Source organism: Mastomys coucha, unplaced genomic scaffold (genome assembly GCF_008632895.1).
Source record: "Mastomys coucha isolate ucsf_1 unplaced genomic scaffold, UCSF_Mcou_1 pScaffold16, whole genome shotgun sequence".
Lineage (NCBI taxonomy): Eukaryota > Metazoa > Chordata > Mammalia > Rodentia > Muridae > Mastomys > Mastomys coucha.
The window spans coordinates 77,210,966-77,238,410 of NW_022196898.1; the positions used below are offsets into that span (position 1 = coordinate 77,210,966).

Below are 27,445 nucleotides of genomic sequence, written 5' to 3' on the forward strand. Positions count from 1 at the left end.
AAAGAAAGAAAAAGAAATCCCTCTCTCAACTTGAGCGAACTCATTCGCTCTAAAGCAAAAACAACGATGTACTATTGAAACACTTTCTTTTTAAAGATTTTACTTACAGCTAGGGCTATACAGAGAAACCCTGTCTCGAAAAAACAAACAAAGATTTTACTTGGGTGTGTATGTGTGTGTTCTTTCGAAGGTTAAAGGACAGCTTGCGGAAGTAGGCACTTTTCTACCTTTATGTGAGTGCCAGGGAGTCAGCTCAGGCCACTGGGCTGGCAGCAAGCACCTTTACCCACTGAGCCGCCTTACCGGCCCAATAAGACTCTTCTATAGAATATATGTACCATGGATTGAAGCTAACACCTAGTGTGCTGGCTTCACAGGCTAGAATCATCTGAAAGGAGACAAGGCCAATTAGGAAAATGTCTCCATAAGATTGGGCTGTAGGCAAGCCTTTAGAGCATTTTCTTAATTAGTGATTGATGTGGAAGACCTAGCCCATGGTGGGTGGTACCACTCGTGAACTGGCAATCCTAAATTCTATAAGAAAGCAGGCTGAGCAAGCCACAGAGATCAAGCCAGTAAGCAGCACTCTTGCACGGCCTCTGCATCAGCACTTGCCTCCAGGTCCTGCCCTGTGTGACTTCCTGGTCAGGGTGTTTAGCATAGTAATAGTAACCCTGATTAAGACACCTATTCTCAAACACTCACACACACACACAAACACATATTGAGGTCCAATGCTAGAACACAAGCATACCTGTGGCTTCTATGGTCCTGCAGACCTCATGGAACCAGGCAAGGCAGGGCCATGAACCCCTTTGGCATATTTAATATTAGGAGGTAGGTTAGTAAGAGTGGGGTCTAAAGAGCTTAAGTCTCTGAGAAAATATGCCTTCTTCTCTTCAAAAGAAATGAAATATGAAGTCTGTTTGCCCAAAATATCTGTGAGCCTGCGTAATTAGTGCAGTGACATTTTCCTGACTGGCTGCCAAATCTGTGCTTACAAGTGTGTTTTCGGAGGTCTGCGGACTGCACAGAACTAATCTGATAAAGTCTGGCTTAAGCCAACCGGATCCACAAGTGGGTAGCCATGACCTTCACATGTGAGAGAAAGCACCGGCACGGAGTTTACCAGGGCATCTGCCCTTCACTGTGTGCTTCCAGAAGAAGGATAAGCAGCAGCAGAGAAATCGAGCCGGGAGTCCCCGGGAAAGTAGCTAAGCTGCAACAGGTGAGGGTATGTGGGGCAGGCCTCCACTTGTGCCGTGCTACTGGGCTCCTGACACCCGGGGCAGCAGAAGACATCCACAGAGTGAACTCCCAGCCCACAGCCCCACCCAGCCCTTGGCAGAGGAGGATGGTTATGAAAAGGCTTTCAATCATTCAGAGCTTGAAATGAAATGTCAGTGCTGGAAGTTCTCATCCACTGAACCATCAGAAACACCCTACGCCTGCCCGGGAGCCTCCTGTCCCTGTCTTCTTGTACACAGTGATGACAACACGGCCACTCCAGCTCTGTAGTTCACCTCGGTCTATGGCTAAACTCAGTAGCAAAGAAGAGCAGACCAACTGCCTACCGATGGCTTACAACACTGAACACTGATGAGCCCTCATCCTCCAAGAATGAACTAGAAAGGCAAAGAGGTAGATTTACCTCAGCAGCTCTGCTTGTACAAGTTATGGCCAGGAGATCATTTCTTAAGACCTTCACTACATCTGCCCGCACCAGTCACACAGCTGGTCTTGACACATGTTTCACTCCAATTCTATCCTGCCTTGCCTTAGCCCGAAGCAACTACAACTTTTGACAACTTTCTTCAACTTGCCTCCTCCCACTCCCTTGCCCGCTGCCACCTGTGCTCTCTCACCGAGACAGTAGGTCCCGTCTCCTGCGTAGCCTTCTGAGCATCTGCAGACATAGCCACCTTCAGTGTTGATGCACTTGGATGAGGTGGTGGGACAGTCTGAGCTAGCCAGCTCACACTCATCTATATCTGTGGAGGAGATTATGGGAACGTGAAATGTTTTCCAGCCTATGGATCTTAACCCACACAAGGGTCACATATCACATATCCTGCATATCAGCTATTTACATTACAATTCACAACAGTAGTAAGATTGCAGTTATGAAATAGCCATGAGATAATTTTATGGTTGGGGTTGGGGGTTCCCACAACAAGGGCAACTGTATTGTAAAGGGTTGCAGCATTAGGAAGGTTGAGAACCCCTGGTTTAGGCAATCCTGGAAAGAAGTAAAGGCACAGGAAGAAAGACTGTGCTTTTGTATTGTCAATCGCTCAGCTGCTAACAGGCACTGTTTGTGAATAAAGTGCAAACCCTGAAGTTCATGTCTCAATGGATTTCCATGAAGTTCCCACCTGCCTAAACAGCAACGTATGTGTAAGTAAATTACTTTCTTCCAGAGTTTCAGACAACAAGGACTGACATTTTCCCAGTAATCATTAACTTACTATCTATCAATATAAAACAGAAATGTATTTATCATAATTTATTTGTTTCACTAAAACATATATACTAGGCTTCTCGGAGGAAAATGTTCTATTTTTATGAATCCACACATTTGACTTGAGCTAAAATTCATGTTTCTCTTAGTGTCAGCTTCAGTTTTTGCTTAATTTTAATACAATTTTAGTATAATATGAGGTAATATATGTAAATATGCTTATGTGTCTCATTTCTTATGCTCACAATTCCTTCTTTTTCCCCCCAACACCAAATAATTTATTTAAACCTACTAATTACTTACATCCTTGTGGAGATCATTAGTTAATAAAAGTAAAAAGAATGCTTTTGGTTCATGATCTCTCAAATTTGTGCCTTTGGCCTTTGCTCTTACCAGAACACACGTTTCCATTCCTGGCAAATCCTTTCAAACACTGACACACAGCAGTCTCTCCGTCTGAGACACAGCGAGCGTGGCTGCCACACCCCCCAGGGCCACAGTCATCTTCATCTGCACACAGTGAGAACACATGCGATTATTTCCAGTCTTCAGAGGAGGAAGTAGACCTCAAAGTGCTGAACAGAACGTCCCAGCACCTTCCTGAAGTTTGTGGGTGGGCTAGCCTCCAAACAGAAAGAACTGGCTAGGTCTGTCTGCGCCATCTTGTATCAAGCTACCAGATTTAGAAGGCCCAGCTCACTGCTTCCATGTACCTTCAGTTGCATGGTTTTGTGTGCTTGCTAGTTTTGATTTGCTTTGGCTTGTGGTTGTGGTTTTGTTGCTGCTCTAGCTTTTTGACAAAGTGAGTAGCCAAGGCTGGCCTTAACGTGAGAACCTCCTGCCTCTTTTTCTCTCACATGCTGAGGTAAATCTTAATCTTAAAGAACCATTTGATGTCCAGAGAGCTTGGTGTTGACTTGGTTGTCATCAGCACATTTGAACTTCTAATAGAGCTTAAAATGGACTCCAGTTTCATTTTATGTAATATCAATCTATAACTCTAAGTAACCTTTATAAAAGTCCCACAATGCAGGTATTTTATTTACAAACTGTAAGCCTAGATTAGGCAGGGTTGGAGCTATTCTAACTCACTTCCCAGCCATTTTATGTCCCTTGTACTTGCCGGTTCTCCTGGCCACATGCTCATGGTCCATCTCCTCTCATGGCAGCCTCCTCTCCTACAGTCCTTTCTTCTTTTTCCCTCTCTCTGCTTGCGACCCTCTCACTTGATCCTCAAATCCCTCCACTTTCTTCCTCCACTGCTCGATCACAGGCTCTGGCATTTTATTGACCAGTTAAATTGAGGAACAACGTTTACATAGGGTCACTTGGTGTGTGTGAGGATCTACTCGTGGGGGACAAGCAGATCATGACAGCCAGCATTTAGCCTTAGAATACAAGCAACCCACGACAATTTTACTCAAAAATCCCCAACCACTGTGACATACAAAAAGCCCATCTATTCTCCCCCTGAAACACACAGACTTGTATGTAGCATGCAGATCTGTTTCTGACAGATTGGCTCACAGAAAGATTTATTGTCAATTTACTAATATCATGTTTCATATCTGATAGGATATATGTCACAGTGTGTGCTTATTATCAAGATTTATGCACTGCCTTGTAAGCCTCTGGCACTTCTGCAAAGTCACGAACCTTACAAGTCAAATACTGTAAAAGATCATTTCATTTCATCCTCCATTGAGATGCAAATGCCCCGGGGGACAGAGCTGCATGTCACGCCACAGACGTGAGCAAGCTTTTCTTTGTTTCTTGCTTTTCTGCTTTAACTCTTTGTGCATATAGTCACTCCCCAAATGCCACCCACCATCTCCTTTTTGAGTTGGAATATCTGACATACCACAGCTGGCTATGCACCACCGTCTCTCTAGTTTGTTCATGGGATATAGGAGAGATGACAAGAAGCCTTCGGAGCGCCTTTGTAAAGGTTAGACGTTTTTAGCTGGATTCCCACCCCCACCCCATGACTGCAGACATTTGGGCAATTGTGGTTTTGGGATTTTTTTTTTCATTTTGTTTCGTTTTTGATTTTTAAGACAGGGTTTCATTCTGTAGATCAGGCTGGCCTCGAACTCACAGAAAGCTACCTGCCTCTCCCTCCCTAAGTGCTGGGATTAAAGGCATGTGCCACCAACTTTCCAGTGGTAATTGTGTTTTTATGTTTCATATGTTTAGCTACTTAACCAAGACTTCTCTTGGGTGGACACAATACCGTCCATGCTTGCTTGGCTACCCCGTTACTCACAACTTAGGATGGGTGCGTTCAAATCGCTTCGTTCCCAAATCACAAGGCTGCTGAGAGGAGGGGTGGTTGGTATCCAAGCACAGCAAACATTTGACAGCACTGTACAACCATCCTAAATTAGAATATGATGCAGGACCATGGCAGACGTGGAGTCAGCTCTGCATGATGGGGAACAGCAGATATGCAGCAGGAGGCACACGCAGGCGGTGGCCACCCTGGCCACACTCACCTGCTTCTCTCTGGAGTGAGCAGGGATTTCTAATAGGACTGTTAGTTTGCGTGACTGTTGTCAGAAACCAAAGAAAACACGGCTGTTTTAAAAAAGTCCTCTGCCAATTAAAATTTGTGATACATAGCTAAATAAAGTTGACAAAGAAGGGCATAGTCAGGGCTGTAGACTTGGCTCAGTGGCTAAGAGCACCTGATGTTCTTCCAGAGGTTTACAGTTCGATTCCCAGCACCCACACAGGTGCACACAGATGTCTGTAACTCCAGTCTCAGGGGATCTGACAGGATCAGAAAACCCACGTCACACACAAATACACATAGACAAAACATTTATACACATAAAGTAACTAAAACATTTTAATAATTAAAAAGGGCATGGTGATATCTTAATAATTAGGATTGAGGTGTAGCTCAGTGGTTCTAGCAGGGGCAAAGCCCTGGGTTTGAGTGCCAGCACCTAAAAGACAAAGCCCCCAAACCAGAAGCAACTCTGGGAACTAAACTATAAAAATAAAATTCACTAAACCACCAACCAAGGAGTACACATGGAGGGACCCATGGCTCCAGCTGCATATGTAGCAGAGGATGGACTTGTGGGACATGTATGAGAGGAGAGGCCCTTGGTCTCGTAAAGGCTCGATGCCCCAGTGTAGGGGAATGCCAGGACAGGAAAGTAGGTTAGTGAACAGAGGGAGGGGGGATGGGATAGGGGTTTTTTTAGAAGGGATAAAATTTGCAATGTAAATAAAGAAAACATCTAATAAAAAAATAAGCTAAACTAAAATAAAATTCACTCAGAAGTACCTAATATGTGCCCAGGTCCTACTGAGTGGTAAAAGTACAGTCATGCAGGCTGCAGACGAAGACTCTGCTGTCTTACATTGTCTTTGGGGCTAAGTGAATACAAAGCCAAACACAAGCCAGGCGGTGGTGGTACACGCCTTTAATCCCAGCATTTGGGAGGCAGAGGCAGGCGGATTTCTGAGTTCGAGGCCAGCCTGGTCTACAGAGTGAGTTCCAGGACAGCCAGGGCTACACAGAGAAACCCTGTCTCGAAAAACCAAAAAAAAAAAAAAAAAAAAGGGTTACAAGTCACTTGGCTAATCAGGACCAGGAACTTTGTCCACTACATACAAAGAATGGTGGTTTGGTCATACTGCTTTGCTCATGCATGTGTGCATGTTTAGGTGTTTATGCATGTGTGTATGTGTAAGTGCTCACGTGTGTGTGTGTGTGTGTGTGTGTGTGTGTGTGTATATGTAAGTGCTCATGTGTGTGTTCACATGTAGGTGTGTGGAGGACAGAAGCCAATGCTGGGTTTCTTCCTCAATCATTTTCTACCTGATTTTTTTGAGTGAATATATAAATATATGGATATATAATATAACATATATAATTCATATACATATATGATTAAATGTTTCAGAGTCAGAGTGAGCCACACTGGGTGAAGGGCAATGAGCCATGAGGACAGGAAGGATTTGTTAGGCGCTCTAGGGCTCATCAAAACTACTTGCCATATACAGAATATAACAGACTCCATTATGAACCAAATTATTCTGCTGATAAATAAGCAATATAGACTAAGAATTCTAACATTTCTGTTTATGGAATTTCTGCAGTAATTAAAGTAACCAATTAATATGGCTCATCAATTACTATCAACTTTGCACAATGGCTAGATAGAGCAAGTACCCACCAGAGTAGGTACGGTGGGGAATACTTAAGTCCCTTCTAGCCTGACAGTCACCCCTATTTGCAATTATACCTCAAACAGTTCAGTCTAGAGTCTCTCAGCAGGCACGATTCATGCCTAACCCAACAGAGCTTTACAGTGCATGCTTTTCAAAAGAGGAGGACCCAAGTCCAAGGTTGGGCTGTAGGATAGTTAGCTAATATTATACCAGGGGAAGAGAGTACAGAATTTCCTACTGGTGGAGCAGAAGCTGTTGAAAGCAAAGCTATCTTCGAGAACTCACAGTTTGTCCCTGACACCATGATTTCAGCCACTAGTGTGGAGGGTTCTGTCCCATCATTGTCTGGTGCTTCAGCCTTAGTGGAGCTGTTCAGTGATGTCACCTCTGTACTAAGATCAGCATTTTCACCTGGAGGACAAAAGACTCAATTAGTTAAGCCTTTCCGTTTCAAGGAAAGTTTGATTTAATTTATGTTGATGGTCATTCGCTGGTTATGAGTTCAGGCTCATTTTAGTACAAAGATTTAGGGAAACCGGCAGGGCTTGGTGGAACCAATGGGGAAGAGAATGGGACTCTTTCAGATAAAAAACAACACTCCTCCTGAATATAACCAGCTCAGAATCACAGACCACAACATCAAGAAGTTGTGGCGGCCACCTCTCCCCACCCTGTCTCATGCTGGCCCCTCCTTTTGTCTGGCTTCTGTATTTAGAATACCCTGAGCTAACTGTACTTTTGAAGCTGCTCTGTATAAAAAGCCATATAGAAGCACAAAGCGCACTGCTCCTGGAGAGGAGATGGACTCCCAAAGGCAGCACTTTGCTCAGCTGTGCTACAAAGACCTCAGGGTCCACTGCACAGAATCTGCAGCACCAAGGTACCTCGCACCACAGTCGAAAGCTACTGATTGTTCACATGTTCACGTTACTATTGATATAGCGAGACAGTGTAGGAAAGACCGTGGTGCACGGCACAGCACGGCACAGCACGGCACAGCACGGCACGGGGCGGCACAGCACGGCACAGCACGGCACAGCACGGCACAGCACGGGGCGGCACGGCACGGGGCGGCACAGCACAGCACAGCACACCATCAACAGGACAAATGGGCAGCCCACAGAATGGGAAAAGGTCTTCCCCAATCCTACATCTGACAGGGGAATAATACCCCAAATTTATAAAGAACTCAAGAAACTAGACATCAACAAACCAAATAACCCGATTTAAAAATGTGGTACAGAGCTAAACAGAGAATTCTCAACAGAGGAATCTTGAACGGCTGAGAAGCACCTTATACCAATCAGAATGGCTAAGATAAAAAACGCAGGTGACAGCACATGTTGGCGAGGATGTGGAGAAAGAGGAACACTCTCCTCCATTGCTGGTGGGATTGCAAACTGGTATGACCACTCTGGAAATCAATCTGGAGGTTCCTCAGAAAATTAGAAATAGATCTACCTCTTGGGGCTGGAGAGATGGCTGAGTGGGTAAGAAATAGATCTACCTGAAGATCCAGCAATACCACTCTTGGGCATATACCCAAAAGATGCCCCACCATGCCACAGGGGCACGTGTTCCACTATGTTTATAGCAGCCTTATTTGTGATAGCCAGAAGCTGGAAACAATTCAGATGTCCCACAACAGAAGAATGGATACAGGAAATGTAGTTCATTTACACAATGGAATACTCTTCAGCTATTAAGAATGATGACATCATGAGTTTTGCAGGCAAATGGATGGAACTAGAAAATGTCATTCTGAGTGAGGTAACTCAGTCCCAAAAGGACATGCATGGTATGTACTCACTAGTAAGTGGATATTAGCTAAACAAAAAAAAGTACAGAATACCCAAGATACAGTCCACAGAACTCAAAAAGGTCAACAAGCTGAAGGGCCCAAGTGAGGAGGCCTCAGTCCCACTTGGGAGGGAGAAGAAAGCAACCACAGGAGAGGCGGAGGGAGGGAGGGATCTGGGAGGAAAAGGGGATTAGGGGAGGGAGAGGAGAACCTGACCTGGTATTGGGTGGGGGAAAGGACTGAAACCCCAGGACCAGCAGAAAGAATGGAAACAGGCAACCTGGGGGGTAGAGGTGGCTAGGAGGTGAGGGGAACCCTCAAGAGTGCACCAGAGACCTAGGAAGTGAGAGACTCTCAGGAATAAAAGGGAGGGACCTTAGATGAAATGCCTGACAGTAGAGGGAGGAAACTTACAGAGCTCACCTCCAGCAGGAAGACAGGACATCAAGTGAGGGATGGAGTTGCTATCCCACAGTAACAACTCTGACCCATAATTGTTCCTGTCTAAAAGAACTGCAGGGACAAAAATGGAGAAGAGATTGAGGGAAAGGAGGTTCAGTGACAGGTCCAAATTGGGATCCATCCCAAGGAGAGGCTCCAAGGCCTGACACTGTTGCAGATGCTATGGTGTGCTTACTGACAACTCTCCTAGCATGGCTGCCCTCGGAGAGGCACAACAAGCAGCTGAAAGAGTCAGATGCAGATACTTATACCCAACCAATGGGCAGAAGCTGGGGACCCCTGTGGTTGAATTAGGGAAAAGCTGGAAGAAGCTGAGAAGGAGGGAGACCCCATAGGAAGACCAGCAGTCTCAACCTAGACCCCTGAGATCTCTGAGCCACCAACCAGACAGCATGCACCAGCTGATATGAGGACCCCGACACACATACAGCAGAGGACTGCCTGGTCTGGCCTCAGACTCTGGAGAGATTTAAGGCCCCAGGGAGTGGGAAGGTCTGGTGGGGTGGAAGTGGAGGGGTGGGGACATCTTCTTGGAGATGGGGGAGGAGGAATGGGCTGAGGAACAGTTCAAGGGTGGACTGGGAGGGGGATAATGACTGAACTGTAGAAAGATATTAAATAATAATAATAATAATAATAATAATAATAATAATAATAATAATTATAGGGGGATAATGACTGAACTGTAGAAAGATATTAAATAATAATAATAATAATAATAATAATAATAGTTTTAAAATTTTCAATATCCTAAGAATTGATAAATATAATCCACATATACAAAACCCTTTAGGGGTCTTAGTAAGTCTTTTAAGAGCAAAACAGAGTTCTGAGTCTAAGAAGTAGGAAACTATTATCCTAAGGCAATAATAATAATAATAATAGGGAAAAAAGCCATGTCTCAAAATCCAATATACAACTCCATTCCATGGACAGGGCCATCCATTCACTGTTATCAACCTGCCACTTAGCTTATATTTATAACATGCCTACCAAGTAATTATGCACTTTTAAAAGAGGCTTAACAAATATAAATTATCTTTGGCACATTTTTGGTAGGAAGACACCAAAAGATGACTCCAGCTCTGCCTCGTTTGGGCACGCACTACAGGCAGAAAGGTCATCCATCATATAAGTCTCGTTCTCCCGCCCTCTTTCTCAACTCTAGCTGTAAAGAGACGACGATCGTGACCTCCTCAGTACCCTTCCTGTGCCTGCTTCATAGTTATGTCTCTTCCTCTCTCCCTCTCTCCCTCTCTCCCTCTCTGTCTGTCTGTCTGTCCGTCTGTCTGTTTTGTTTTTTGAGACAGGGTTTCTCTATGTAGCCCTGGCTATCCTGGAACTCACTCTATAGACCAGGCTGGCCTCAAACTCAGAAATCTGCCTGCCTCTGCCTCCCAAGTGCTGGGGTTAAAGGTGTGCGCCACCACCACTACCTGGTGTTGATAGTTACTTCTATGAAGGACTCAAGTTTTCCTATTAAGACCTATAGCGCGGGGAAGAGGTTGTCTTTCATGATCCCTGAAATTAAGAACATAACATTTTAAAACAAACTGTCTTTAAACATTGTCACAAGGTGGTTTTTATTTCTAAGTCTTAGTACACCCCACTACAAATAAGGGAGAACATGAAGCTTAAAACTTTTATGATTAGAATTCAGTTTAACTCAGACTGTGATAAGGAACTAAAAAACTCACAAGGGAGGGGTGCAGAAACCCAAACACACTCAGCATTCTTAAAGACACAGGAGCACCTAATAACACAGAGCACCACAATGGTCAAAAGCAGAACATGGATGCCCCAGTGTGTGGAGCCCGGGGAGGTAATCCAGCAGCGCGGCATGCTTTGTCACCTGCCAGTATCTGATAATCCTTCTGAACAAGACACATTTTCCCATCCCAGTCTTTCCCAAAACCTTCACGACACAATGAGCCACACCCCAGCTCTTGAGGCAGATGAGTTCGCAGCCTCCATTCTTGTATAAGCAGGGATCTGTGCCTAGTAGAGACCAGAGAGACTGTGCAGATGGGTCTGGAGATGCCAAGGATGTTGCTGATACAAATCAAAGACATCTTTGAGTAAGAACTCAGCCATTCGGAAGCTCCTTCGAGGAGGCCCTGACTCCGAGCCAGCTCAGAGTGTTGTTATCTTATGTGTCTTTGCTGAACACAGCTGGTTAGTTTAGTTTGTAAGGCTCCTTAGTCTGTGTGATTCCTACATCCTAACCCAGGATCTAGACAAAGTCATAGAGATCTCCAGGATGAGGACATGCTGGAGGGAGCTGAACGACTCTTCCTTGGGTTGCTTCTGGCTGCTGCTCACTACCTGGCATGTGGGGGTGAGGGGATCCGAAGGGTGGGTACAAGTTCCACTGCAAAAATCTAAGTTGCCTGAATCAATAACTTTTAACATATTAAGTAATTCTATTTGGTGTTAAGAATTCCAGGTGGGACCTTTTTCTATTGTGTTGTTTATACTTTGTGATATCTATCTATCTATCTATCTATCTATCTATCTATCTATCTATCTAGTCACTATGAACAAAGTCTAACTTGCTTATCCTGACTTTCCGTAACCCGAGTCTTTTGAAATGTAGCAAGCAAGTGATCAGGGGGTAGGGGAGGAGTGTGGCTAGAGAGATAAAACCCAGATTATTAAAATCATCATACTAGGGATAAAGCACAAATTACCAAACTACCAAGCTTGTCTGGGCTGTGATTCAATTAATGTCCAAAGCTTGGAGAAATCTTAACATTGATGCAGACAGGTGAAAAAAATCAGAAGCCCCCTCCTCCCACCCAGGCCTGCTACCATTGGTTAACAGAGCCGCAGTCTCCAGTGCAGGAGGGCCTGCGGGACCTCTCCAGTGTACCTGGTTTTGCCAATGGATGGACCACAACCAGTGACGAGGGCTTCAGCATGCTGCCTTGGAGACGTACCCTGTTTTGACCAGTCCTCTTGTTCACCCTTATTACCGATGGGATAGCCCAATCCGAGAACCACACGTGATCCTCAAACACGGCTAGAGCAAAGGGGTGACCTGGAAGCAAGCCAAAGATCATTCATTCCAGACAGGTTCTCTTCATAAGGGGCATTTGTAAGAGGACAAGGCTTAGAACCACGATACTCCGTCACCGGTGCTGCTGGCCTACATGGGTCCGAACAGCACCAAGGATGCCAAGGTGGGCATGCTCTGTCCTCATGTGCCACAAACTGAACTTGAGTGTGCTTCTTGCTGCTCTTTGCTCTGGGTCTCCTCAGCAAGCTCAGCTGCTAGTCTCCTAACCTTCCTTACTAATGCCTCCTTCCCTTATCCCCTGAGACTCTCTGACTCTTCCCTGACATGCAGAAGGGAGTTTTTAGAACATTTATCTGCTGCCTCCGATTCCACAGCTCCTACTGACCATCCAGTAGGCTGCCTTCTGAGCCCTCCTCAATCAACCCCACCTCTGCAGGCCTCTGAACTGCTGTGAGCTGATTCAAGTACCACTAACTCAGAATACTCGGAGTCTCCAGCTGCTACACACCAGGGTGGAGGAGGCATGTGCTCGCTCGGAAGCTTTTCTCATGCCTTTCCATGTTCTCCAGGTGGATGAATTTGGAGCTGTGAGATGAATGTCTCCCCCGTGTGGTGGGAAACTCAAATGACTTGTCCAGGCTACTGCAAGCCTTCTGGGCCTCACCACTGTTGACCAGCTTTCATCTCAGTCTCTAGTCCTTTGTCCCAAAGTAAATACATCATGGGAATTTGTTTTACTTGACTACTGTTCTTTTTTATTGTGGTTAGAACACATGCAACACAAAATTTACTCCCTTAGCCTCTATGTATAGTTCAGAGGTGCTAAGTACACTCACACTGCTGCACAACCAATCTCTAGAAGTTTTGCAGCATTTTTGAAAATCTGAAACTCTATGCCAACTTTCCCCCAGCTCCCGAGAAATACTATTCCACCCTGTGTGTGAGGCTGCCACACTGCATTACCAGGAGCAAGTGGGCGTGTCCAAGGGACACAACACCCTCTTCTGGCTCTCCATGGCCCCAGGCATACATGCAGCAGACAAAACAAATATATAAAAGAAGAAAAAAGTCAACCCCTGAGCTGTCCATTGAGAACACACCACATGCATTTCCGTAGATGGTGCTCTAGCAGAGGGATGAGGAGACAATTAAACACAACATTATGTAATGTTGCTCTTCAGGAGAGAGTTGCACTATCCCGATTATAGTAGCACTTACAATTAAAAAAAAAAAAAAAACAAAAACAAAAAACAAAAAACAAAAAACCTCCACTAAAGAGCTCTGGGTCTCCCTCAGCTGGTGACGGGCTTGCCTATCATGTGCAAAGCTCCTTTTAATCTCCAGCACCATCTAAACTGGGGTGGGGAACAGGCCCTAGCATCTTAGCATTCTGGAGTCAAAGGTAGAAGGATCAGAGGTTCGAGGTAATCCTCCACTACACAGAAAGTTCAAATCCAGCCTGGAGTGCATGAGACTCTGTCCCAAAGTGAATAAAATAGAATACTATTGTATTTATATACTATATGCTGTGTTTTTGGATCCAGAATGCGATGGTTTCTTCCGGTTAGGAATGTTCATATACCCACCTACCTCAGAAACCAATGACTGTCTGCCAAGTGCGTGGATAGACACAGTCCAACTATGTATGTAAGCTTATCACTGTTTATGAAGAATATGGTTGTTTTAAAGAGTCTTAAAAATATATACAATTTAAGTATCTTTCTTTCTCTATTTTATGCTGTATTATCTGGAAAGTTATTGTCTCTAAACTACAGAGAATTAGCAAGGTCTAACTATCTTATTAGTTCCTTGCTAAAGGAGGCTGATTTTTGATCTTCCCAACCAGTGTCTAAATCCCTAAAGCCCTCCGTCCCAACATTGCCAGTTCCTCATTCTTCCTTACACCAATTTGCTATCAGACCCTCTCTAATTTTTATTCACAGTAAGTTTTAATACCCTAATCTCCTATTTCTCTGCTTACTAACAATGTAGCTTGGGTCTTCATGAACTGATGGGTGGACTAGCACTGAGTTTACCGCTGATTTCCTTCTCTCTAGACGTCAATATGACCACTGTGCTGGAATCTAAATGGTTACCTTGAAATGGCGGCCTTTTGTCACATTTACTGTTTCCTTGGTAAATTCCAAATGAGGTTCAGGCACTTTCTCCTGGCAGTTCTTCTTAGTACTGAGTTAAAAATGGTCAAAAGGGTCCTTGTAGACTCCTTGAGCCCAAGGCAATTTCCCACTGCCTTTGTACTTGTCCTTTGTGTGTGTGCATGTGTGTGTGTGCGTGTGTGTGTGTGTGTGTGTGTGTGTATGAGTGTGTGTGCATGTGTGTGTGTGTGTATGAGTGTGTGCGCATGTGTGTGTGTGTGTGTGTGTGTGTGTGTGCATGCATGTGTGTGCATGTGTGTGTGTTCTGCATATATCTCTGTGTGGGTACCTGCAGAGGCCAGAGAAGAGTGTCAAAACTCTTGAGCTGAAGTTATAGGTGGTTGTGAGCTGCCCAAAATGGCTGCTGAGAGCCAAGCTCAGGTCCTCTGGAAGACTAGCAAATGCTCTTAACCATTAAACCTTCTCTCTAGCCCCTGACACAGTGTTTTAAAGATATTTACAAAAGTTCATGATTTCATGTGAAGAATCTTACAAAGCAACAGGGGAGAGACCATCATTGATTAATCTTTTCTATATTATTAACTGACATCCATCAATGCCTAAAAGTATATTATCACTGTTATAGAATGACAGACAAAAAAGAAAAAAAAAGAAGAAATAAGGTTTCTATTCTTAAATAAGTTTGGAAAAAAATTAAGAGTTTTCACTCTCATTTGGGGAAATCTTGAGGAAAAGTGATTATACAATACTACATTTTACTCAATATTCCATGCTCAGGCCTGGGTAATCTTTCTGTTTTACAATTCTTGGAGTATTCTAGCCTGGTTAAATGTGGACATGTGTAAGCACATTCTGGATTTCACATTCATCAGCAATCAATCAAGGAAGTCAGAGGCTAGTGAGACGGCCCAGCTGTCAAGACCAAGTACTGCTCTTGCAGAGAATCCATGTTTGGCTTCCAGCACCCACATCCACCGGCTTACAGTCGCCTGAAACTCCAGCTCCAGAGCACCTGACACACTCTCTGGCCGTTGTGGTTACATGCACTCATATGTATATATTCCCAAACACATACATATGTGCACATGATTTAAAAAATAATAGTACGACTAAACTAAAGGTGAAAAAAGAACGCACCTACATCATTCTGGGTAAGTCTTCGGCGATTGGAACCATCCAGATTGGCCATTTCAATCACAGACTGCTTGGTGTCACACCAGTACAGAGTGTCTGTTAAGTAGTCAATCGTGATTCCACTGGGTTCCAGCAGATTAGAGCTGACTATCAGCATCCGCCCAGAGCCTTGAAGGGAAGAGCTTTCAATCCGTGGAGACATCCCTGTGTCCGTCCAGAAGAGTCTCCTTCAGCAAGAAAACTCACAAGTCAAATTTGCATGAAAAAATTCTTATATTCTTTCAAGACATAGAAATCCAATAGAAATCACTTTAAAGAGTGGAACACCAAGAAATATGTAAGGAGAAAATGCAGCAACTCATGTTAAACAATTACAAACAAAAGCAAAGAAAACCCTCAGTTATCTGGTCTGTATAAAGAATCTAGAGGGGGCTGGTGAGATGGCTCAGCAGGAAAGAGCACTGACTGCTCTTCTGAAGGTCCTGAGTTCAAATCCCAGCAACCACATGGTGACTCACAACCACCCATAACGAGACCTGACATTCTCTTCTGGTATGTCTAAAGACAGCTATAGTGTACTTATTATGTATAATAATAAATAAATCTTTTAAAAAAAAAGAATCTAGAACAAAAAGGAAAAATGGTGTCAGACCATTAGACAGAAAAGGAATTGATTTCTGAAATCGTAGAGTATTAGTTAATCAAATCTGTACTTGAATGGACAGTAGTAAACTAGCAGCAGAAGACATACAATTTGGTAGCTCATTCTAACATTATGCATATATTAAGTTACAATATAAAAGGAATAGTGTGTTTACTTGTTTCCTGGAGTTATGCAAGGTTCTGTGCCTGTTAAGATAATTTTAACTTCACATTTTTAAAAATATCAATCTGGTTTAATATCTTGCTGGCTTGCGTAGGGATGGGTTCACCTTGTTTTAGCCATTTGATCAACTCCAGATCAATTATCAGTTACTGCTAACATATCGTCCAGAGACCATTATAACATTTTCACCAAAAAGAAAACCTTCAAGGTTCTGGCTGAGTGCTGAGAGCCAGCTCTAACCACTGGAACCAGTCTAATCAATTGGAATTACATTGACTACTTAACAGACACATAGTATTGGTGTGACAGTAAGCCGTCTGATTGAAATGGCCAATCAAACAAAAAAGAATTTGTTTTTCTCTTTGCTTTTTAACAACCCTGAAGAAACTCTATTCTCCTTAATTCTCTACTCTCAAACCAAAATGTGAAATGTTAATTCACAGTTAGTAACATAGAATCTACTAATCTTTCATAATTTTAATTTCTGCTGATATGGTTCTAGAAACGACCTATTATTTGAAGTCATCCTAAGATTTTTTTAAATAGTGTTGATAAGTCAACACTCCTAATTTCATTTTCCACTCAAGAACCAACGTAGATTTTTAAATCTTTTTTTGTAAATAAAGGATTTTAAAATTTTTATGTAGAGTGTTTTTCTTGCCTGTATATCTATAACATTTCATGCTTAGTACTTGTGGAGGCAAGAGAGGTTATTGGATCTTCTGGAACTGGATCTACAGACGGTTGTGAGCTTTTATGTGGGTACTGGGAACAAACCAAACCTAGGTCCTCTGGAAGAGCAGTAGGTATTCTTAACCACTGAGCCATCTTTCTAGTCCCGACAACATTATGAAAAGTAGATTCATGGGATTAAGTATAGTTGGTTAATGAGAACCAAGAGACAAGGAAGGTGTCTTAGTCAGGGTTTCTATTCCTGCACAAACATCATGACCAAGAAGCAAGTTGGGGAGGAAAGGGTTTATTCAGCTTACTTCCACATTACTGTTTATCACCAAAGGAAGTCAGGACTGGAACTTAAGCAGGTCAGGAAGCAGGAGCTGATGCAGAGGCCATAGAGGGATGTTCCTTACTGGCTTGCTTCCCCTGGCTTGCTCAGCCTGCTCTCTTATAGCCCAGGGATGGCATCACCCACAAGGGGCCATACCCCCTTGATCACTAATTGAGAAAATGCCCCATAGCTGGATCTCATGGAGGCACTTCCCCAACTGAAGCTCCCTTCTCTGTGATAACTCCAAGTTATCACACAAAACCAGACAGTACAGAAGGGATGTAAGTTGTTAGATACACTGGTTCTGAAGATCTGAACAAAATTCACAGATTTGCTTTGCTTTTGACTGCACTGACCACCTGACGTCTTAGCACAAATTCTGGTCATGAGCATTGCAGACATGAACAAGTGCATAAGCTCAGATAGATGGATGCCTCTTTTCATAAACATCTACCTGGCCTTTGGATGCACAGCTATTCCCCGTGGCCTTGAGACTCTCTCTTGGATGATTATTTGATGATGCTTCCCGTTCAAATCACTCCCTCCAATGACAGACTTCCTAAAAGGTAAGTATAAGCAGGGAGGTGTTAGCTCGTTATTTTCAAATAAAACGTTTCCTTTTCTCATGCTGATACATGTACATTCTCTTTCCCTCCCCGTCTGTCTGTCTGTGTTTCTCTCTCTCTCTCTCTCTCTCTCTCTCTCTCTCTCTCTCTCTCTCTCTCTCTCACACACACACACACACACACACACACACACACACATCAAGTTAGTGCCAGCAAGCTCTCTACATAAAAAATACAGCCAGGCAGTGGTGGCATTCACCTTTAATCCCAGCACTTGGGAGGCAGAGGGAAGCGGATCTCTGAGTTTGAGGCCAGCCTGGTCTACAGAGTGAGTTCCAGGACAGCCAGGGAGACACAGAGAAACCATATCTTGAAAAATCAAAACCAACCAACCAACCAACCACGAGTTAACTAGCAGCCCCTTTCAATCCTGGGCACAGGACAGGATGAAGGGGGACTGTCAGCAGCCTGGCAGGGACAAGGCCAAGAGGTCGACGTTCATTTAGTCTCTTTCTCTTCACAGCCTTCCATTTCTGCTGGAACTCATGGAAGCCAGAGACATGGAGGCCAGGTCACAGCCCACGGGAAGAAGGCACAAGCCAGAGCAAGGACAGCAGGGGGAGATTTCCATGGGCTTCAGTTTTCTCCCACCTGGCTTCAGGGCAGATGCAGTGCTGTGGTCAGCCCTTATCCCTCACTTCGCTCCCCATGGTTTCAGTTCCTTTGCAGTCATATTTGTCTCCTTCTGAGCTGTGCAACCAGTGGTGATAAAGCCACCCTCTCTGATCTCACTGTTACAGCACTAAGTTTCAACTGCTGAGCAGGAGTTAAGCAATGAGAATTGAGCTCCCCGTGGTGCTGTTGAGTTCAGGCCAAAAGCAAAGCAGAGATGTCAGGGTTAGTGGTAAGAAAGCAAAGACCCAGGGACAATTTATGTTTATTGTACTTCTCCATAGAACACATATGTATAAAGATATAAGCATGCATCTATCTTTACCTTTATGGTTCAACTAACTTTAGAAGTCAGGATTCCTTAATGTTAATTAATAATTCCATACAATTATCAATGTGTCATGCTCACATGAATGTCTTTTTTCTCAACCAATACAGTCACCCCTCTTTGGTTTTCACTTCGAGTTGCCACATAATCTAATACCTAGGATTAAAGTCTTGCTTATTTAAATCAAATTTCTAGCTAATATCAAGGTTTTAAAACTACAAACCTCTCATTTCCAGTCAAATTAAAGGTTTTGCTGAAGCAGCTGTCTTTCAGAGTGAAGCGGACTTAAGAGGGGTTTGTTATTGCTGAAGTCAATGGGCTGGGGGATGGGAGGTCTGGCTCTGCAGGCTCCAGCTGTGCCCATCTGAAGACACTGCCTGGGCAGCAGGCACTAATCACACACTGGTAAAATTAGAGGTGCCTCCTGACTGTGTGGAAATGGGAAGAGAGCTGCCTCCAAGGAGCCGAGAGCTGTTGACATCTGTAACCCTGATAAACGTTTACACTTGGAAAAACAACCATGTACTAGCTCTGTTATTACCCACTGCTGGCAGGGAGAACGTCCTTTTAAGTCGGTTCAACATGGAGAAGGCTGTTATTATGATCGTTATAATCGTTTTTGGCAGGACTTGATTTGAATCTGTTCTGTGACTCTGGGTCTCACCCATTCTGACGCTGAGTGACGCTCACGCATACTGTCTCCTGACAGTACCCCTCTATGAAGGTTTTGGGGTCCTGGGGCCTGAACCCGAGCCTTCACATGCCAAGCGTGTTTCTATGCCAAGTAGCACCCCAAGCTCATTTCTGTGATGAGTCAGGAACTGCCTCTGGAAATGGCTAACCTTGAGTTCACTGTTTAATCCTAGGAAAGCTATTTTATTTTAGCACTTTGATTATAAATTCTCTTGATCTTTAAGAGATATGAACGCATACCCATTTAGGACTTAATAGTATCCTGGATGGAACGCTCTTAGCGCAGTATCTGGTACAGTGCAATTATTTAATAGACAGATGTACAAATAGTAAAAGATTGAAGGTGAAGGCTAAATAAGCAACTGAGTAAAAAGCCATGCTCAACCTGGACAGGGAGAGAGCAGTACATCGGTGACTGCACACCATTTCCCACATCTGGCTCACTGTGAAGAACCTGTTTGTTTTCTGTAACAGAGACATAGCTGTGCACAAGCCCATGTGCCTGGTCCCTGGGGCTCTGCTCTCTGAGTTGGCACTACCATCTCCCAGACGTGAGACCCTAATTAATTTTCTTTTCCTTTTACATAGCTGCATGCGTTCCAGATGCTCAGCACGATCACCATTCACTCAATGCTCTTCAGTTACTAGGAAGAAATAGAGCACGTGGCAAATCTCACGCCATCTTGTGGGGGAGTCTGGTTCATGCTTCTCTGCCAGCAGCGAGGAGGTGGGCTTGCTTTCTTCAGCATCATGCAGGAGGGAGACCCTTCCCTCATCTGTCCTCCTCCTGTCCGCCCTGTTCCTTCTCAGGCTCACAGAGGCCACAGGCCACAGGGACAGAGGGGGCTGAGAGGACAGAAATGTCCCAACTTTGCTTCTCTTGTCACCCACAAAGGGAAGAAGCCCACCCTACCCAACGCGTGAAAATGTCTTCCCATCTCCAGGGAGCCTTCTGATCTTTCTCTCATGCCTGTTCAGAGGAGCCAGGGCAAGGACTTAAGGGCAAGACTTGCCATTCACAAGCTTGTAAACAACCCGGAACAACCTCAGCCTACCTGGGATGTAAAATGAAGGGGTGGGGCCCACGGATCCCTCTGCCCACCTGTACCTTTCTGTCCTTTGGCAAGTGTTCATGCATGGCCCGACACTTCCCTTACCTCTGTTTACACCAAGAATTTGTACTCCTTTGTTAAGTGGGAAAATCTGTCTTTTCTTTCCAGCCAAACTGAGAGCTGACCACAAAGACAGATCCCATTGCCTTCTCTATCGTTGTCTTCTAGAAGATGCCTAGGAGAGGGCCTTATGCAAGCAAATGGTTTCTGATAGTGCTTAGATGGGTTTAGGCTGCACTGTTGACAGTGGTCTGAGTGGCAAAGCATGTGTCACTTTCTTGGTCCTGGAAATCCTATCACCGTGGACTCTGTCCTAAGAAATGAGTGCCCTGCTTGGTGGTGGGGGAGGGGGAGGAGTACGGACGCCAATGGAGCCACTTCCCGTCCTCACCAAGTGGCCAGCCATAGTTCTCTATGATCATAGTAGAGGACAAAGCCAGTCCCCTCACCTCCATCTCTTGCCACAGAAAACTAAAGCAAGAAACATACCCACTGTCTGTCCAGTAGATTCTCCGGCCAATCCAGTCCACGGCAAGGCCTTCTGGTGTGTCTACTCCTTCTGTGATCAGTCTTTCTCGCTGGGAGCCGTCCATATTAACCCTCTCTATCCACTTCAGGGCTGTTTGTGCAAAATATATCTGCAAGAGAGAACCAGGCGTTTCTGGTTTGTATTCTAAATATTAATGTAGAATATGCGTGAAGGATTAACAGCCCTTCAGGTCATGCAATGTAATTATTATCAGAGATAGACAGACATAGCTACAATAAGCCCCAACTCTGCTACTCCTGAATATGTGTACGTGTAACCTTGAGCAATGTAATCTCTGTGTGGTGGTTTGAATAAGCATGGTCCCCATAGGCTCATAGATTTGAGTGCTTGGATACAAGGAGTGGCATGATTAGGAGGTGTGGCCTGGTTGGAGTAGGTATGGTTTTGCTGGAGGAAGTGTATCACTGGGGTTGGGCTTGGAGGTTTCAGATGCCAGGCCCAGTTTCTCCCTGTTGATTTGGATGTATCTCAGCTACCTCTCCAGTATCACGTCTACCTGCATGCTGCCATACTTTCTGCCATAATGACAATGGAATAAACTTCTGAACTGTAAGCCAGCCCTAGTGACATGTTTTTTTTTTTTAAATAAGAGTTGCCATTGTCATGGTGTCTCTTCACAACAAGAGAAACCCTAAGAGACTGTCTCTCTGTCTCTCTGTCTCTCTCTGTCTCTTATGTCCCAAGCCCCAATCCACCTTCTTCTCATACTAGCAAATAATCAAAACCCTCCTGATGGGCAAGCATGATGCTGGTCTCCCTCCTGCTCCTCCGGAGAAGCGAATGAAAAGAGGATGACACACAATCTCCCTAAGAAGGTGGCTAACAAGGAACAAGGCTAACAAGTGTGCAGGTATCAGAGCACAAGCGTTCTTAATGTTCCTCAAATGCATATATTTAACTTCTTCTGGGTCTAATACTGTGCGTGTGGCAGAGCATTTTCAAGTAGCCCAGGTCATCAATGAAGCTAAAATCCTCCACTTTCATAATCTGTTCATGCATTTAAAAAAAAGTGTACCTTGCTTTCCACAGGGTCATAATCCAAGGCAAAAACCATTCCCATCTGCCGGCTGAGCAGAGTTTTGTAGTCTGTTCCATCAAAATGCATGTGTCGGATGTCCTGGGAGTTTGCAAAAAGTAAAAATGGCTGTGGTCCTGTTAACAAAAATGTCAAGTACAGTTGAACTGAAAATGCTTTAAAACCCATGGCATTTGTGACTCTTGCTTTTTACTGCACAATCTTCTTTAACTCCTGCAATGCTAGTCTGCTCAATCTCCCACCAGGTTACGTAGGCAAAGACAGCTGGAAAGACCTCCCCCTCTTGCAAAGTATCACTGTAAGATTTCATCCCTGGGTCCTTACTTATAGAAAGGGTGACATTAACCCAAAGCACAGACAAATCACTCAGATCTTTTGGCTGTAAACCTCCTTCACCCACATAGGATGAATTCGTCGATTCACTTTCCATGGCTGGGTGCTCTTTTGAAAGGGGATCATATTTGAATTATAAGGCTCCCTAATCATTCTCTAGGCTCATTATGTTTTATTAGCCAAGACTTATGGAGTTAAAAGCATTGAAGTCAGACTTAGGCAAGCGTTACAGAATCAGAATTACAGCATCTCAGGTTATTAGCATGATCAGCCCTCAACAGACAAAATCAATCTGGGATAAGTCTAAGATTTCTAAGGGTAGTGAAAGACAGAAAAGATGCAATATCAGCAGAAGAGAAGAAGCAGGTGAAGCATAAAACTTCACATTAAAGTTGAAGGAAAAAGAACTTGTCAAGGTGTTATGATTACTATAGTTACCAGAGAGATCAAAATCAAATCGGTCAACAAATATTTTTTAAAATTTAAAAATATTAATATTTTTATTAAACATCCGTTAACTATAAAGCTCTTTAAGACCATTCCCCATGATGATCTTCCTACCTACTAAAGTTAGCAGACCCCACCCTAAGTGTCTGGAGGCCCCTTAACCAAGAAATGCTCTTCATTATTTATTTGCAGTTACTTAGATTATTCACAGTAATAAAATTTATTTCCCACTTCCAACATTTTCTTTTCAAATCATATTTTCTACCAGGAATCCGGAAGCAATTTAACTTTGCATGTTTCTAATGTAATACTATTTTCGGGTAGTCTCTTTTTCAAGGAGAGACTTTCCGACAACCACGGCACTAACCTGAAGCTGCACAGCTCTTTTGGTCCGATCGTAGGTCATACCCAGGAGAGCAACCACATTTCCAGGATACTGGGCTGAGTGGAAGACAGATCTGGCTGCATCCGCCATTATCAGGCGATGAACAACCTACAAAAACCAGCCACCGGGTAAAGATGTTACATTACACAAAATGTAACGTTTATCCAGGAAAGTACCCTGAAGAACCAACTGTGTGTCCTTTAGACCCATTTTCTTTTCTTTTCCTTTCCTCTTCTTTCCTTTTCTTTTCTCTTCTTTCTTCCTTTCTTTCTTTTCTTTTAAGATTTATTTATTGTTATTTGTAGCTGTCTTCAGACACACCAGAAGAGTGCATCAGATCTCATTAGGGATGGTTGTGAGCCACCATGTGGTTGCTGGGATTTGAATTCAGGACCTTTGGAAGAGTAGTCAGTGCTCTTAACTGGCTATCTCACCAGCCCCTAGACCCATTTTCTAAGTCATTGATACTGCTGTCTTCAAGTTTATCTTCAGAGTTTAGAGAACTGTCAGTCACAGTATCCTCTCCCCGCAGAACCCAGCAGTTTGATGTTAACCCTTCACATTCCTCTGGTCCTCATCCTTGTGTTCCACCACTGAGTTCAGGAACACACACACTGGCAGCCACCTCTGAGTTTGTCCTAACTCTTCTGCTGGTTAATACAATTTTTCTATCTCATACATTTTGGGCCTCTTGACTTTGGCCTTTTTGTTTGTTTTGTTTTTCAATGATCTTAACTTACTTTATTTTCAATTCTAGATTTGGGTAATACTAAATCCCACCAAATACATGTCTTCATATTTTGCAGATTTTATTTAAATGATTAAAAACTATTTAAAACTCTTGCGCTAATCTTGACTTCCATCCAGAATTCTGTATGCTTAAGTCTCTAGGAAGAGACAAGCACGGGGTTATTTATTAGCCGCCTACAATAGGCTGAACACTCTGCATGCTCTGGAAGCACTAAGGTCACATGATGAGTTTACACCATACTGCTGGGAACTGGTAATGCTAGTCCAGGGCTAACAATGTCAAAGAACATTCGAGAATCCACTCTACTGTCTTAAAAACTTCCCTAATTTACCTATTAGTCTGTTACATAAATGCCTTTCAATATGTGATCATTGGAAGACTTAGTCTGCTTTGGCAATAGAGTAAAATTTTCAGTGTCTCTTAGAAGACTCATGTTGTTAAGTCAACAGAGGGCCAATAAACTCACCAGTGCATGTCTTCCCATCTGCCCTGAGCACTGAGCCTGCGGGACAGATGCACTGGGGACCATCTGATGTCAGGACACAGTCATGGCTGCACTCTGATACATTGTCCAGGCAGGAAACACGTTCTAATTAAGAAAAATAAAGTAAGATTAGTGTTAAACTGGGTTGTGAAAATTTTTTACAATCAGTTGCTACTCTGAAAGGAGAAAGTTGAATTAAAAAAAAATCTGACATTTATGAGATACCACAGTATCAAGAAATACCAAAACAAGGAACAATGTATCAATCTAAATAAAAAAGGTAAAGAGCTAGGATTTGGGGAAACTATCTCCAATCTCCTATGCGTTTCTCCTATTTTGAATAAGATTTTTAAAGTTGTTAGACATCAGAATTCCAAAATATTTTACTGATCTCCAAGTGATTCTGGAGATCACAAATATTGGGAACAGTAAAGGTATTTTGTGTAAGGTTAACTGTTGGAAGAGAAATGAAAGGCTCTTAACAAATACCAAAGTTTATGATAAATGCATAAGAGCACATGGCGTATATGTGCTAAGGTGCAACTTCAGAACACTGGGAAATGGGACCAGGAAAAGACAGACGATGACATCAGGAAAGGATAGAAAACTCAGATTAGAAAAGGCTCCAACTGGGAGTGACGCCACACTCCTGTAATCCCAGCCATAGAAAGAGGAGGCAGGAGGACCTCAAGATCAAGACCAACCTGCACCACGCTAATGAGACTGCGCCAAAACAAAGCTAATGAGAACAAAAGCTTCAAGTGCACACAAGCTTGTGCTAGAGAAGGTTGTATTTTTAAATGGGTGTGCATATGAAAGTCCAACAGTGATACAGAAATCACTGCATAGTGAGTTAAGTAAACTTAAACGCTACTCTATACCTTGCATAAAAATTAACTCCAGCAATTTTGAATGCAAACTTAAAACGTCTATCATAAAAGTTCTAGAAGCTCTGAGAATTAAGTAAAACTGTATGTGTTCTTGTTGGCCTATGATGAGGCCTATACTCAACCCATTTACATGCAGTGTTTTAGGGCATTAACTAATAGGTCAGAAGCAAGTCTCAGATGTTCAATGATGATAGGTATTTTCCATACAGTTCATTATTTACTATCCGTCAATTTTGATAAGTCCGGTTTCATAAACCTAGATGATATACAGATAGACCTATTCCCTATCATCTGATACAAGGCTACATAATAAGCATGATTTCAAGCATGTGTCTATACATTAGTCATGCTAAGAGTCAATTAAAAACCAGGACTAAAGGATATCTGACTACACAGTCCTAAATTCATACTGGGGGTATCCACAGGTATTCACAATGTTCTTTTTTTTCTCTTAAGTACACTTTAACAATGATGCCCTCCAAACCTAGAAACGACTAATTCACTAGCAAATTATATCCTCTATATACAAAGTTTCACATTTGGTTTGCCTTATACTGTAAGAATTGTATCTTGGGAAAGCAGGCAGTTAATGAGATAACGTTTCCTTTATAAAAGCTTTCTAATTAATAATTAGAAGGAAATGGAAGGACAAGAGTATTACTTCAAAACTATTGGTAAAATAATAGATGTAGGAAATATTAAAATGTGACTGGTGAGTGCTGTAACAGATGAATGGACACTGGCTAGTCTCACAATACAAAGGAACAACAGGCCATATCTATATCTTAGTGGAAGTGCAAATACATTTATAATGTATTCCAGCCAAGAAACATCAATGCTGAATCTAATCCAGTCTACAGTTATAACTGCAAGTTCACAGAACATTGAAGAGATGTTTAGAAAATTAATTGACAAAACTCGCAAACCAAGTGGCCCTGGAGCAAATAAAAATAGTTAATTTAATTAACATTATTTGAGGGATAAGAAGAGTCTATGAGAGACAGGAGCATCAAGTTAAAACATGTTATTCAAACAAATCCAAGCCGGGCGGTGGTGGCGCATGCCTTTAATCCCAGCACTTGGGAGGCAGAGGCAGGCGGATTTCTGAGTTCGAGGCCAGCCTGGTCTACAGAGTGAGTTCCAAGACAGCCAGAGCTACACAGAGAAACCCTGTCTCAAAAATCCAAAAAAAAAAAAAAAAACCAAAAAAACAAAAGAAAAAACAAATCCACCATGTAGAGGACTTTTTAAAGATGATGTGAACTAACAACACCCTCTGCAGCAAAGCTTATGTATACTTGAAGGTTTTGGGGTTTTTTTATTAGTTTTTTATATAGCCGCATAATAGAAAAAATTGATTTGATGCTATTAAGAATTAATGTCAATGTTAGGGGTATAACAGTAATATTGTGATTGTATCTAAAAACTGACAGATATTACACTAGGGGATTATAGTTCATTTTTAGGTGTAATAATGTGTCACCACTGGTTATTATATGCCTCTATTTTAAAGATACAGTGAAATATTAGATAATATAGATTAAAATAGAAATATGTGTTCATTTGTTTATATAGTTGTATTTCCTCGCCCTGAAGTTTTTCTTTTCTTTTCTTTCTTTCAATAGGCCTGTAATATAGCATAGTTATACATGTGGTTGTTGGTTTTTAAGGCAAAGTCCCTCTCTGTAGCCCAAGCTGGCCTTGAACTTGTGATTCTCCTACCTTCGCCTTCAGAGTGCTGGGATTACAAATCATACCACAATATCCGCTTCAACTAGCTGTTTTATAAAACAAAGTGAAATGCAACCCCAGGTAAGTTTGATGCACACTGCTAAACTGGAGACCAACTCATGTCATAGCCACCTTAGGGACATTACTGAAAATAAAATAACGCAGTACAGACTTGCTGTGGCTTACCGTGACATTGTTTCCCATCAGGAAGCAGAACAAATCCTGCTGGACACGTGCAGTAATAGGATCCAGGGGTGTTTTCACACCCAAGAGTACAGCCATGATTCTGAAAGGCACACTCATTGACATCTGCATAATAACAACAGTGACCCATGATTATCCTTGAAAATAAATTGTGATATCCTTAATTGGCACAAAGTAGGCCATCTCATGCTTGCTTCCACTCACTGCAAATCACATGGGAGGGTTATTTCTCCAACCCTCAGAGAG

At 43.0% G+C, this 27,445-nt stretch overlaps 1 protein-coding gene across 1 annotated transcript in view; it reads right to left on the bottom strand.

Moving 5' to 3' along the window:
* Positions 1-27,445, bottom strand: part of Egf (epidermal growth factor) — a 76,064-nt gene that overhangs the window by 16,204 nt on the left and 32,415 nt on the right. The window contains exons 7-17 of the mRNA XM_031375473.1: positions 27,182-27,304; positions 24,357-24,479; positions 23,122-23,247; positions 21,954-22,090; positions 20,878-21,026; positions 17,472-17,576; positions 15,186-15,409; positions 11,785-11,952; positions 6,935-7,060; positions 2,855-2,971; positions 1,866-1,991 (exon numbers count right to left, since the gene is read on the bottom strand). Of these exons, the coding sequence (XP_031231333.1) occupies positions 1,866-1,991; positions 2,855-2,971; positions 6,935-7,060; positions 11,785-11,952; positions 15,186-15,409; positions 17,472-17,576; positions 20,878-21,026; positions 21,954-22,090; positions 23,122-23,247; positions 24,357-24,479; positions 27,182-27,304 (1,524 nt within the window). The remainder of the gene's footprint in view (positions 1-1,865; positions 1,992-2,854; positions 2,972-6,934; positions 7,061-11,784; positions 11,953-15,185; positions 15,410-17,471; positions 17,577-20,877; positions 21,027-21,953; positions 22,091-23,121; positions 23,248-24,356; positions 24,480-27,181; positions 27,305-27,445) is intronic.